The 14,049-nt window shown below is 39.1% G+C and overlaps 1 protein-coding gene across 1 annotated transcript in view; it reads left to right on the top strand.

Moving 5' to 3' along the window:
* The window catches only part of PAPSS1 (3'-phosphoadenosine 5'-phosphosulfate synthase 1), a 317,638-nt gene extending 304,682 nt beyond the window's left edge, over positions 1-12,956 (top strand). Inside the window, exon 12 of the mRNA XM_053703522.1 lies at positions 11,127-12,956. Within this exon, the coding sequence (XP_053559497.1) occupies positions 11,127-11,265 (139 nt within the window). The 3' untranslated portion in view covers positions 11,266-12,956. The remainder of the gene's footprint in view (positions 1-11,126) is intronic.
* The last annotated feature ends 1,093 nt before the right edge of the window (positions 12,957-14,049 follow it).

Below are 14,049 nucleotides of genomic sequence, written 5' to 3'. Positions count from 1 at the left end.
GAAGTCTCATTCGAAAAATCTTGAAATATAAAGACTCTTTTATTAGCAATAGTAAATGTATCAGTTTTCCTATATAGCTTAAGCAGCTCGACTTTGTCTTGAAACCTCAAAACCTTGAATATGCAGACTCTATTTCTTGGAGAACCATCTTCGTTATATTTCCTTGGACCTACCCTATGTGCTCTTTCTATCTGTAAAGGTAATTTAGAGGGGGGAAATCCCAGTAGCTGGGGTAAAGTATTAGAGGCAAAATTCAGCATATTTTCGAACTCTGCTGTCTCAGGGAGACCTACTATTCTTAAATTATTCTGCCTGGAGCGATCCTCAATATCCTCCAGGCGGGATTGTAAATTTTTTATCTTTGATTCTTGTTTAGCTAAAATACTGTCATGATTATTTACCAAGTCTTCCACATCTGAAATTCTATTCTCCGCTTCTGTAAGCCTTGCAGAGAATTGCTTTACTTCAGTAGTAAGCATATCTAGATTTATCGAGATATTAGAAAGATCTTTTTTAATTGCCTCAAATTGAGGTGTAAAGAGCAAATTTATTTGGGCAATCAATATTTGTGGGTCATTTAAAGGTTCATTAGTAGTCTCGAGGCTAGCCTCTGGCATTTTATTACCTTTCTTTTCTCTTGTTTTGGTAGGCATTATTGGTGAACTTTGTCTGCCTTGTGCAATAAACCTTTCCATTGAAAGGTGAAAGGTGATAACAAATAATTGAGTGATAGTAAGGTGATTATTAGATTACTGGGCAATAGTGAATGGCCTTGAATATAAGTGACTAAGTGTGTGTTGAGTGAATCTTCCTAAATGATTAAATGAGTGAAAGAGAAAAAAAAAAAAAAGAATGACCAGTGAAGTGAGTGTGGAGAAGGGGAAGAGGGGGAAAAAAAAAAAAAAAAGTGATATATTCTTCTAATTAAGCAGTGCTTCCATGACGTGCGGGTGTGTGTAATAAATGCAGACAAGATTAATTTCCTTACACAAGAAGAAAATCAATGCTTACAACCTTTAAATGTCAGCGACTAAGCCTGAGACTCAGAATTTTCAAAATTCAAAGTTGCTATTCTTCCCTCTTCTTTAGAATAAAATTTGAAACCATTACAAAGACTATCTTGTGTTATTTTTTTCACACAGATTCAACAAAAGCTAATATTATTTGTCAGTGCAGATTCAAATCTTATTATACAATGGCTAATGTTATTTGTTGATACAAATTCAACTCTTATAATGCAAAGGCTAGTATTATTTATTAACCCGGATTCAACTCTTATTATGCAAGGGCTAGTGTTATTTATTCACACCTATTCCACTCTTATTAAACAAAAGCTAGTATTATTTATCAATGCAGAGTCAAGACTTATTATGCAAGAGCTAATGTTATTTTTTTACAGAAATTCAACTCTTATAATGCCAAGGCAACTGTTGTTTGTTAACACAGATTCCACTCTTGTTAAACAGAAACTAGTATTATTTATCAATGCAGATTCAACTCTTATTAAGCAAAGGCTAGTGTTACTTGTTGACACAAATTCAATTCTTATAATTCTTATAATGCAAAGGCTAGACTTATTTGTTGACACAAATTCAATTCTTATAATACAAGACTAGTGTTATTCGTTAACACAGTTTTAGCTCTTATTATGCAGAGGCTAGTGTTATTATTGAACACAGATTCAACTCTTATTATGCAAAGGCTAGAGCTTTTTTTCCCCAACCAGCAGAAAACAACCCGACCCACCATCAAAAAGCGAAAGAAAAGAAAAAAAACAACAGCCAAAAAAAGAAAAAAGCAATTTCTAGCAAAATTCAAATATCTACTCGGACAAATTAATCCACTTTAAATGTTCAACTGATATACATCACTGCTGCCAGGCACCTTGCCTTTATATTGCTTAATTTAGCGGAATTAAGTCCTCCTCTTTAGACATATATAATACCCGTGTCAAAGTCACTGTACCACATTTTTTAGCGTTTATATCCCCGGACAGTCATAAAAGGCAATAATAGAATATCCCGTTTATAGAGAGGGAAAAAATAAGTACAGTGTTAATACTTGCACTCCAAAAAAGCTCAGCAGGTTGTTTTCAGCGGGCAGTCGTTTTCCCTTATTTCTCCAACAGGTTACCTTTTGCTCAGGCGTACCTCAGCATGACACTATGGGTTCGTTTTGGCAAGGGACGACTCTAATATCACCTGTGCCTGGATGCTCCCACTTCCAGCTATAGCACTGTTGTTCCTGAAGCCGAGTATTTTCTGTCAGGTTAGATCATGAGGCTCGGATCCCTCCGGGCGTCAGCGGCTCCTTCCTTCCATGCAAACGACTCAGTATTAATGTGCTCACTGCCTCTAAACGTCGACAGCTCTTTGCTTCCACGGACCAGCCTCACTGTTATCGGTAGGCCCCGTCTTGCACCTTTCGCCAGGTGATGGATCTGGGGCGCGCACTTCACCCGTCTCAGGTCACCTGGCGCTCCGTCCTCGACTCGCCCCACCTAGGGGATGTGTATTCAGTGAATACGTCCTCTGCAGTTCTTGCAGTAAGTTTTCCACCAGGGGAACAACTGTTACTGGGTAGTCTTGAAAACAAAGATTTTTGGCAGGCAATGTTCGTTCTCACTGATTATTGCCCCCTCTCTCTGGCCATCTTTCTTCCGATCCTAGGACAAATGTTACGATGCGGTATAGCCGCTGGCCATAAACGGCCGTGTAGGTTTCTCCAGCTCAGGTGCGAATGGAAGCACCCTGTATCGCCACTGTATTTGCAACCCGGACAAGCAGCAAACTTCTGCGGGCTATGCGGCTGTGAGCTAAGGGGTAGTTTTTTCCCTCATGCGTTCACCTGAACGCCGACCTGGAGCAGGTGTATCAGAGCTCCACCCCTTCCGGAAACCTCCAGTGGTGCCTTCCTTTTAAGGTACCTGTCTTGTTCCCTCCCTTCACCCGTGTCCTAAAGCTTTGGTTTTGGTATCCAACAAGTAAAGGATGAACCTGTGGACTGGATACACCTTACAGGAGAAAACAGAATTTATGCTTACCTGATAAACTTCTTTCTCTTGTGGTGTATCCAGTCCACGGCCCGCCCTGGCTATTAGTCAGGTAGATTTTTGGTTTAAACTACAGTCAACACTGCACCCTATGGTTTCTCCTTTTTCTTCCTAACCTTCGGTCGAATGACTACAGGAGCTAGAGGGGGAGCTATATGGACAGCTCTGCTGTGTGCTCTCTTTGCCACTTCCTGTTGGGAAGGAGAATATCCCACAAGTAAAGGATGAACCCGTGGACTGGATACACCACAAGAGAAAGACATTTATCAGGTAAGCATAAATTCTGTTTTTTTGGGGGCTTTTTATCCATAAATGTGTCTGTCTTTTGCTTCATTCGTGTAAAAGCTTTCATTTTCTGTATGTTGCAGAAGACATTGCAAAAAATGTTAGTGTGGTGACATATACAATGGAATGATGCAAGAACGTATCTGTTCTCTTCATTTTCTAACTCTAATAAAAAAAAGCGTTTTTTAGAGCATTAAGCAAAATAGCCTTTCATGTGGTACAATGTGTTTTTCCAGGTTATGTGGTCAGACCACCATTTCAGAGGTTTGAAAAAAATCCGTTACCAATATTATTTCAGGAATGTATATCGCCCACACAGAACAGGTGTCTGCGCTTCTGGCTATTAACTATTGAGCATTTTAATGGATTACTGAGCTTTATATCTGTCCTTTTATTTGGCCTATGAAGCATTTACAGACTGAAGCAAAAAGGAATTGGAACATTAAATTGTTTTACTGTTAGATTTTGTAGAACTGATTCTTTATACTTGCCCTGAAGGGAGCACATTATGCTGTCTGCTATAAGTTGAAATGTATTTGCAATTAGATTAAAATAATTTATTTCATTTTATTTTAATGAACATCTCACTTTCATTTACTTGTGCGTGTCTAGCTGTCCTAAGGATTTGAAACAGGCCAGGATTGCGGGCCATGACGATTATTAGGATGAATAATGTTGTTGGTTCAGCTATTATCAAACTTGAAAGTGTTAAAAATCTGTCATGTCATGTTTGCTCTCCATTGCAAGAAGTGGACATGCCTGATGTACCATTTATTACATGTATTGTCATTTAAATGGGTGGCCATCTGTTTAAAGGGGCAGTCTGCTGTAAAATTTTCATTAATGTGTTTCCAATGACTTGTTACACCAGTTGCAGAGTTAAAAATGTATGTTAAATTTCTCATTTATGTTTATTCTTGTGTAAGAAATAGCTGTTTGGAAGCTGTTACCCAATCAAATATACTGAACTTGCAGGGAGAGGAAACCTCATTTTTTTCTGAATATGTAAAGATCTCATTTTTATCTTTCACTGTATACAAATAGCCAATACTTAGAGAGAGCAACTGAAAATTAACATACCTCTCTCTCCTACCCCAATGCGCCTTCTTGTTTACATAGTGTTTCTAAAATTAATACTGCAGTACTGAAATTATCAGTATAAGTGACAGTTTAGGCAGGCAAAAGCAGCTGTTTCAAATGAGAAAATGAATGTTTAAGGAACTATTTATAAACAATTTGATACGTTCCAGCAGGTACAATGGGTCATTGGGAACACATTAAAGGGACAGTGTACTGTAAAATTGGTCTCCCCTTAATGTGTTTACAGTGACTTGTTATATCAGCTGCTTAAAATGTATGGGGAATTGTTGCTTTATGTTAAATTTTGTATATGAAGTAGCTGTTTCTGCTAATTGAAACCCAATCAAATGGGCTGAGCTTACAGGTAGAGCAGACCTTATTATCTTATCTCTCTATTAACCTGTAGTAACAAAAAACTCAGCTTTTGAGACCTATTGTCTCCTGCAGAACTTAATTTCTGTGAAACTTTTAATAGCAGGTGTTATCAAAAAGACATATTGTGGTCTTTCTGAAAGCGAATACATCTCAAGATTGTTGTCACTGGATTAGATGTCTTCTTCCTCATGTCACATCAGTTTTTGCCGATAGATTGGACAGAGAGAATCTAATATCCGTGGTCTGGGACCCCAAAATCTAGGCACTACGATTAATTTTTGGGGCAGCAGTGTTTGCCCAGAAAAATCGAGAGCTGGGCTAAGGGCACTCTTAAATCTGCACCTGGGGCACATATAAATGTGTCAATATTGGCTAAAAAGGCAAAAGCAGCCTCTTAAAATGCACTTAGATTACAAAGTGTGTGAATCCAGACTGAGCAAAATGGGCTCCCTTTTATGCCCCTTTAATCCTCACCTTTAGTCCCCTAGTAGGCTTCTCGCTTTCATTCCTGTCCCTCTTTCTTATGTAAAATAGTCTAGTTAGGAGCCTGCTAGAGTAAATACGGTGACGGGGAACACATCTTATCTGACTTTAAGTACAAAGAGTGAGCACTACATGCAACATCTTAATCCTCCTATACAGCATGCTTAAAGGGAAACTAAACCAATTATTCAGATGGAGCAGGCAATTTTAAGCAACTTTCTAATTTACTCCTATTATCAATTTTTATCTACTTCTAAAAAGCCCTTTAAGTGATCATTTATTAACCTGCAGACTCCACGTCTCAAGTAGAGAATCTGTCTGCCCCTTGCAATCAAACATTTAAGAACTTTCTTCTGCAATCCCACAAGAGCAGGGCCTGTCAGTCACCATATGAGCGGGTTATTTATCTCCATCATTTGAGGAACCGCTTCTTAAATTTGTGGTTGCTGACTAGCTCATGACCCGCATGTACCAAAAGCTGTTAATGCATCTTGATAAAAGACCTTTTTTTAGAGTACTTTTAATGTCAACAGTTTTATGTGCTCCTTAAAGCATTTAACATATTTAGCTATGGTAATCCTACCAGTGTGTTTAATGTTTTCAGTTATCTAATGACAGCCAGTATTTCTAAATTTCCAGAATGTAAAGTTTTAAATAAACAGTATACAGTGTACTTAGTTGTTTTCACAAAATACTGTGTAATGCTGTGTTTGACTTACAGAGCAAAAAAATAACTTGGGCGCGTTCTACATAAATTGCGAGTTTAGGGGTGGCCCAATATTTTGTAAAATAATGACATGCAATATAATATATTTTTTAATTATCTGGGTTGGAAAACACATTTTGATACACAAGCTATAATTTAATGTCAAGAAAGAAATGCTTAGCATATGTGTAACTGACAGAAACCTACGTCTTCACCTTTACAGTTTATCTACAATGTTATTATTACACTCGGAGAGCTTCCAGTGTGAAATGACCAACCATTGTGTGACACATTTTTAAGTGTAAGAACATGCAATTTTCTTCATAAATGGAAAGAGTCCACAGCTGCATTCATTACTTTTGGGAAATAAGAACCTGGCCACTAGGAGGAGGCAAAGACACCCCAGCCAAAGGCTTAAATACTCCTCCCACTTCCCTCATCCCCCAGTCATTCTTTGCCTTTCGTCCCAGGAGGTTGGCAGAGAAGTGTCAGAAGTTTGTTTTTGCCTCTTATAGAGGGTAGTACTCTTCAACATAGGACGGGAGTTTTAAGTAATCCTGTCAGTCTCTCAGTGAGGGCTTGGATGAAAGTTAGAGTCCGGAGATGCAGATAGTCTTTCTGCGAAACTATCCCGACTCATTTTAACAACTCCATAAGCAATCAGCGTTGTCAAACTTTGCTTCCCTGACTGCTTTCTTCTCTCAAGTCCATGGCGGAGGCGAGGCTACTATCCGCCACACTTGAAGGGCCATGTTCCTTTTCCACGGCGTAGATTCTGGTAAGATCGTTTCATTTTACTTCATGAATGTACTGTAACTCATTTGTTCCTGCAAACTCACATGAAAACTACAGGGTCTCAGTGGGACTCTTTTAGTATCTTGGAATCAAGGGTTAATATCTCCTGAGGGGGATTTTTGTACAGGGGTGGTTTAATCAGTGCTTTTGGAACATAACGGCCTTTCGAAGTGACGTGACCTTACGGTTGGGTGCGCTTTTTTTGGACTGTACGGTTCACCTTGTGACTGGGCGTGTCTACGTTCTGGTCTCCCATTTCTGCATTCTTGACTGTGTGGCGACGGAGAATTCTAGTCCGCTGGTGTCTGGTTCATAGAAGGTGGTGAGTGCCCCATTGTGGTTGTCAGGTGCCGTTTAAATTGTTTTATATGTAGTCCATTTTTGGGTATTCTTTATCCAGTTATGGAGGATGCTGATGTTGAGATTGGTCAACTTTCTGATTCAGATTCTTTGTCCTGTGACAAATGCAAATTGGCCCCATTGACTCAGGTCAGCCAGTTATGTTCTTTAGGCCATCCTAGAGCGCATTGTTCCTCGGGCTTTGGGATTCAAGGGTCTGCTAAACCATCCACCTCGGGAGGCCCGGTCCTCCAGGAGGAGAGTTCCCTACCGCTCCCTACTACTACACATGCGGGTAACCCAACTTATATATTTCCCTCCTCGGAGGGTGGATTGTTCCCCCAGGAGGTTGTGACACGTTTTCGCTTTTACATACTTTTGGCGCTTGCATGTCTACAAAGTTCAGATGTTTATTTGCGATTGTGCTCGTGCCCGATTGCCCCAGGTCTTTCGACCATTGGAGGGCATGGGCAGTTCCCTGCGAGTGTAACTGTTCCTGAATGTTGTGCCTTTTGTTAAAGGCAGGCTCGCCTTTGTATTTTACTCAGTTTTTGAACTGTTTGGGGATCCTATCCTTCTCGGTTATGGGACTCATCAGGCTCCTCCTTCGAATGGCTCACCTTATTAGACATGGGGGATGAAGTAATCTCCTTTAAGTTTTGTTACGAGATCCTTCCCAGTTTTGTTGGAAGAACAGGGTTTCTGTTAGGCTGGTCCTGCGGATCTTCTGTTCTTCTTGGGCGTTAACCCTCGGATTGCCTGTTATTTTATTTTATCCGGTAAGAATGAATTTTATTTCTTTTCATACTATGTTTCCTGCAGGAACTTAAAAATCTCGGGGATCGATACTCGTTGTTTACTCCTACGGAAATGGTGGGACACGTTAGTCCCATGTTTGTCTTTTTTTCTTCCTCTCTTTCTGAGGGCGGATTTAGCCAGCTTGGCAGTTATGACCCTGGTTGCAGGCTGGTCCTGTTTGGGTTCAGATCTTCTGTCTCGCGGCTTATTCAGGCACGTGGTGCCTGTTATACCTTGCTGGTCAGGTTGGGGTGCCGAGTGCTCTTAACATTATTTGTTTTTCTAGTTTCAGCTAAGCATTCTCAAAGAAAGAGATTAATTGTGGGTCTGTGCGGCTCTTGCGATTGTTTTAGTCCTACATAGCCGTCGCTCTGGTGACTGGGTCAGTGAATTTTGCTGCGTCACTCTCTGTTGTTTCCGATACCTTTGGAACCTAGAGTATTCCTTCCCACGTGGTGGGAAAATTAGAGGGTTTAGCGCTTCTTCCCGCCGGCGGGTTGGTGTTGCTTTAGGAAATTGTCCTTTGTGGACTTGTTCCTTTAGTGGTTCTCTTCTTCATTGATACCTCTTGGATTGTGTTTCTCCTTGGGATGGGTCGCCTTCGGGGGACTTGGATTACTTTTGGGAGTTGGTTGTTCCTTTTTGGGACATTAGACAATGGTGTCCTTTTGGGCTCCGGTTAGGGGTCCTTCCCGGTGTTGAAAATGCTCTTTCTTGGGATAGAAGAGGTCCTAGTGGTTTCCCACTCATATGGTCTGGGAATTGCCATCCAGGTGGCATCCAAACCCATGTTTTACTGTTCCTGGAGGCTTGTATAATCTAAAAATTTGTGGGGCCCGGGCTTCTTGTCCTGATCTTCCGGTGGTCGAGGGTTTTACTTAGTGTTTTCTCTTTGTGGATCCCGCTGTGGGTTGTTACCGGACCTTATGATCCTAGGACTGAGGGTTCCGGTTTCTGGGGCACTTGGGCTTAGCCCTTGTTCTGGCTGTGTTGTTTTACAACTTGGCCAGTTTTACTGAAAGCTGGGGCTCCTTGGGGCTTGTCTTGTGCCAGACAATATGGTTTTCTTGGGACAGCCAACTATCGTGACCTGATGTGGGCTTTCCTGCCTAACAAACAGAAGGTTTGCGGTTGCTCAGTTGTCACTTTGCGCCTGGTATGTGTGCTAGCTAAATTGGTGTTTTAAGGGGTTCTTCCGTGTTCGTCAGTGATGTGGCCTTGTGTCCTCTTGGTTCTTCGACTTCCTGTCTTATGGGCAGGTATTTGACGCTCTCCTCTTCAGGGGGCTCGGTGTCCTCCTTACGGAGGTGTGGTTCCTTTTTCGGGACCTCTCCTGTGTTCGGGAGGTTGGAGCAGATGTTTTATCTGGTTCGGGGATTGATCTGCTCATTCAGTTGTTCCTTTGCATCTGGGAGCTGCTGGCTCCGCATTGAGACTCGGGTGGCTTTGCTAGATCCCTTGGGTCTATCGCTGCTCAATGTTCTTTAGATTGAAGTGGCTGTGTCTATTCTTCCTCCCTTTTGGGGGGCTGGTTTTGGGGTTCCTTCGGTTCCCTTGCTTTCAGACCTGCCGCTGCTTGGGCTGGTCTGGCTAGGTGTAAGATATGCGTTATGATGTTCATCCTCAGGTCTTGGGGGTGACTGTGGACCTTTTTTAGAAGTTCTTTGTTTTCCCCCTTGTGATCTGTGAGTAGGCTTGGCCTTTTGGATTGCCTGGAAAGTGTCCTCTGTCTTGGAGGTTGGGCAATTTGCTATTTCGTTCGGCCGCTTCTTCCTTACGGATAGTGTTTTCTCCCTGTCTTCCTACGGATTGCAGCATGTTACTGGACTCAGATGTTTATTCTTGTAATTTTCTGTTTGCTCAGTCTCTGAGTTCTGACGATTGAGGACTTTGTCTTCAGCTGTCTTTTTTGGTGCTGTTGCACGAAGTTCGGGAGATGTTCTTCTCCTTGATGATGCCCGGTTGCGCCTTGTGGGTTGAACGTCGTCTCCCCTTGTTCTCGGGATCTATTTGGGTCTCTGTGGACTTGACCTTCCTTTGAAGGGGGCTTTTTCCTTCATCGATTTTGCTGTACAATTGGGTATCCCTTTGGTTTACCCTTGTCCTTTCCCTTTTGGGGATTTTGGTACTGTACTAGGAAGGGTTGTGTGGGGACCGACTGCTGGGCGACGGTTCTCCTGGAGGAGTGTTGGCTCAGTGAGTCTGCTTGCAGTCTCTCGTTCAGCTTTCGGACTATCTGCGGGTCAGTGTCCTTGGGGCCTTTTCCTTCTAGTTGTTTTGCCCGGCTCCGACGAAGCGGGGTTTGGATGGGTTGTGGTTTTTTCAGGCCTGGTACCCTCAGAATGGGCCGCCTACTGTACCCTCCTGTTTTTGCATTCTGTGTCCTCTCTAGCTTGGTTATTGTTTTCCCCAAAGAAATGAATGCAGCTGTGGACTCTTTTAATTTATGAAGAAAAACTTAAATTATGCTTGCCTGATAACTTACTTCCACAGCTCCCCACCCGTATTGTTTTCTGTGGGGTGTCTTTATTTTTTATTCTTCTGGCACCTTTTCACCCTGGTATTTTTTCTACTGTTCCTTGTTCCTTGGCAGAATGACTGGGGGATGAGGGAAGTGGGAGGAGTATTTAAGCTATTGGCTGGGGTGTCTTTGCCTGCTCCTGGTGGCTAGGTTCTTATTTCCCAAAATGTAATGAATGCAGCTGTGTACTCTTTCCACCTGAAGAAAAGAAAATTATCAGGTAAGCATACTTTAAGTTTTTAAATGACTTTCTAATATCTAATTGGCTTTGTGTTTTGGATATCCTTTGTTGAAAGGAATAACTTGGTAGACTCAGGGGCTGCTGAATGGTGACTGCATATATATTTTATTGGCAAACCCATTGCATTTAGCTAGCTCCTAGTAGTACATTGCTTCTTCTTCAACAAAGGATACCAAAAGTGATGTGAATTAGATAATAGAAGAAAATTGGAAAGCTGCTTAAAATAGCTTTCTCTATCTGAATCGTGAAAGAAAAAATTGGAGTTTCATGTCCCTTTAACATGAACATTTAATTGGAGGTTAGCAAAACTGTTGGCAATCAATTCATGTAGTTAATTGACATCTACATTAATCGATGATGACGGGGTCTTTAACTCACAAGAGGAATGAAAAATCTGGAATAGAACATTTTAATAATTTTAAATACTGATTTTATTTTAATTATTTTGCAGCCCTGAAGATTATGAGTTTATTTCTGGAACCAAAATGCGTAAACTAGCTCGCGAGGGTCAAAATCCCCCTGATGGCTTCATGGCTCCAAAAGCCTGGTCTGTGCTGAAGGAATATTACAAAGCTTTAGAGAAGGCTTAAAAATTCAACACCTTTTGTTCGTAACCTGAATGGACCATGGATATTATGATTTGTATTGTTTTGGGTCTTCTTTTACTTTTTTTGATAAGGGCCATCTTTTAAACAATTTTGAAAATGATGATTTTAATCAAAATTCTATTCCCTTTTGTACTGTTCTCTCTCTTTACAATTTGTATTATAGCAACTCTTTGAATTATGTGCAAACTGCTTGTACTAACAAAAAATTATAAATTTGGGCTAAAGCTGAGAGATTACTAATCATTCCACACTCCTGGAGTTAATTTTAAGTGCAATTGATCTTTTTATCCAAAGATAATTGTATTTATATAGTGTGTACTTGTATGCGTGTTTATAACTGTCTATATGAATTTACACACATACACAGGCACAAATTACATGTATGCAAATATATGTACTGTATGTATTTATAGATGTGCGCAAATAACTGAAGGCCTAAATTAATGGAGTATGTTTGTATAAATGGTAAATTACTGTGTACAGGTATTCTTTAAGGTCTGTCCCAAGATTGTTACAAATATCAATTATGTATTCTTATATAATTATATTTCTATATATAGAGTTTTCAATCAGCTGGAATATTAAGACTGTCAGTCATTTCAAAATCAATATTTTAATTAAAACTGTACAATAGTTGTATGGTTATGTAATACTAGTTTTATGGTCCCAAAAGAAATATTTAACAGTTATGAATTCCACAGCTAGACTGAACTTTAAGGCTGAAACATTTTTTTTTTGTCTGTAAACTGAAAATACTTGGGGACCTGTATGTCATATATCTTCTTTTTAGGAGATCTGGTAAGAACACATTGTACTACTTCTAAATGTTTAGGGTTAAAACAGGACATTACAAATTAGAAAACACAGGTATTTGTACAGCCCAAATGTGTCAGTTTTTTCACGATTGGTGGATGTAGATATATACTGAAAAGCTATACTAGAGGCTGGCTTCTATAAGTTTAGTATTGTTTTACAGAGTTCTATGCTAAAAAATTTTTTTTATAGTATTACATTTGTGTTTTAATTAACATGCCCCTTTTGAAGTAAGAGCCAATTATCATTGTGGTGTTAATATTGTATATGATTGCATTTTTTTTTTGGTGTGGTGGGTGTTGCAAATTGGAAAAAAATCTTTTTTTGAAGCTTGCCCCTAAAATGCAGATTAGCGCAATGTCACCCTATAAATACTGTTCCAATTGGTCAAAGCACAGAGTTGTTCCCATTCCCTAAGGAAATGTGTCTACTACTTCTTGTTAATAGATAAAATGCAACTAAGAGTAAAAGAAAATCACAATATATGATGTGTTACTTGATTGTGGGACATTTTTCTCTTAGGGAAATTCAGTTAGCAAGACTTTTTACATTGCTGCCAAAAAGCAAATTCCTACATTTTGTGAAAACACTTGGCTCATTGTTAATTTTATATATTTTACAAGTCTTTTTTTTTTTTTTTCTTTTAATACATTTTTATTATCTTATTTCTATCTACAGTGTTTTTTTTAATAATTTATGTTTTTTCTTTGTAACAAGAATGTTTCTTGTAATAACTTTATTATATCTTCATCAAGAATGTGTTATTTTGTCAGCCTTATTAATGTTCGCTATCCAACATGTTTTTACTCTGCTGCTTTTCAACTAAAATATTAAATCTTCAACTGATCCTTTTTTACTTATTTTTTGTGTGATTTTCTTGAGAAGAGGGGAGGATGCGATGCGATATTGGAAAGTAAATGGAATGTCACAGTATATCATTCTTTTTGATAATATTTCATGGCTATGTTTTGTTTTGTTTTTTTTGGTAAGGAAAGAGAAGGCACTAGGAAACTCCTAATTGTCTCTAATATCTTGATGTTAAAGTAGAGATAAATGGCATGAGGGGTAAAAAAAACTAATAATGATGATCATTTTTGAGGGAAATTAAATAAAGCTAAGTAATAAGATAAAACAGAAAAAAACTCTAGCTACAATTTTGGATGGAAGTGGTTCAGGTGTTGATACTCGTTTTATCTAACTCACTCTGCAAGCCATTGCTTAGAACAGAAGAATCCAAGGGGATAAAGAAAGGAGTTTGTGAAAATAAATCTTATGAAGGCTATCAAGTATGTACTTAGTTTTGTTTTTAATTTTTTTTTTTAATCATCAGTAGATACGGTTTAAAAAACAAAACAAAACTGTAAATCACTTGGAACTACTTGGGATTTCAATAGCTGCCTTATCTGCTAAGTCACAGTTATAGGCACACACAATCTATTTAAATTATTAATACACCGTCTGTGTACTACTTTTTGTTAATACTGTAAACTTTGTTAAAGTCACTGTCTAGTTTGGATAAAGGTTATTGACTTCTCAAAGCTAATTAGAGACTGTTGTTTCAGTCAACAAAATGAGATTGGACTTCTGGGCTGGGTGTGCTCTATCCCATACGAAAAACATACACATTTTAGATACTACATTTGTGAGCCCCGCTGTGATTAACAGAAAATAAATAAATTAGAAGGCCTTAGAAGAATTTTAGATATGCATAAATCAGGAAAAAAATGCAAAAAAGTATATGTGTTAGAATTCTAACAGTATATAACACAAAGAAACCTAGGCTCATAGGACTTTATGAAAGAAAATATACACAGTGTATTTTCAAGAGTATTATATTACAAATGGCATAATTACACTTTATATTTTCATGCTTCTTTAAAAATAAATACAAGATAAATTGTGTACTTTAATTCAAGCGAAAAGGTGTGTATCGGTTGACTTCTTTCTTAAAAA

The sequence above is a fragment of the Bombina bombina genome, chromosome 2, assembly GCF_027579735.1.
Source record: "Bombina bombina isolate aBomBom1 chromosome 2, aBomBom1.pri, whole genome shotgun sequence".
In the NCBI taxonomy this organism is placed as follows: domain Eukaryota; kingdom Metazoa; phylum Chordata; class Amphibia; order Anura; family Bombinatoridae; genus Bombina; species Bombina bombina.
This window is presented reverse-complemented; position numbering and strand designations above follow the sequence as displayed.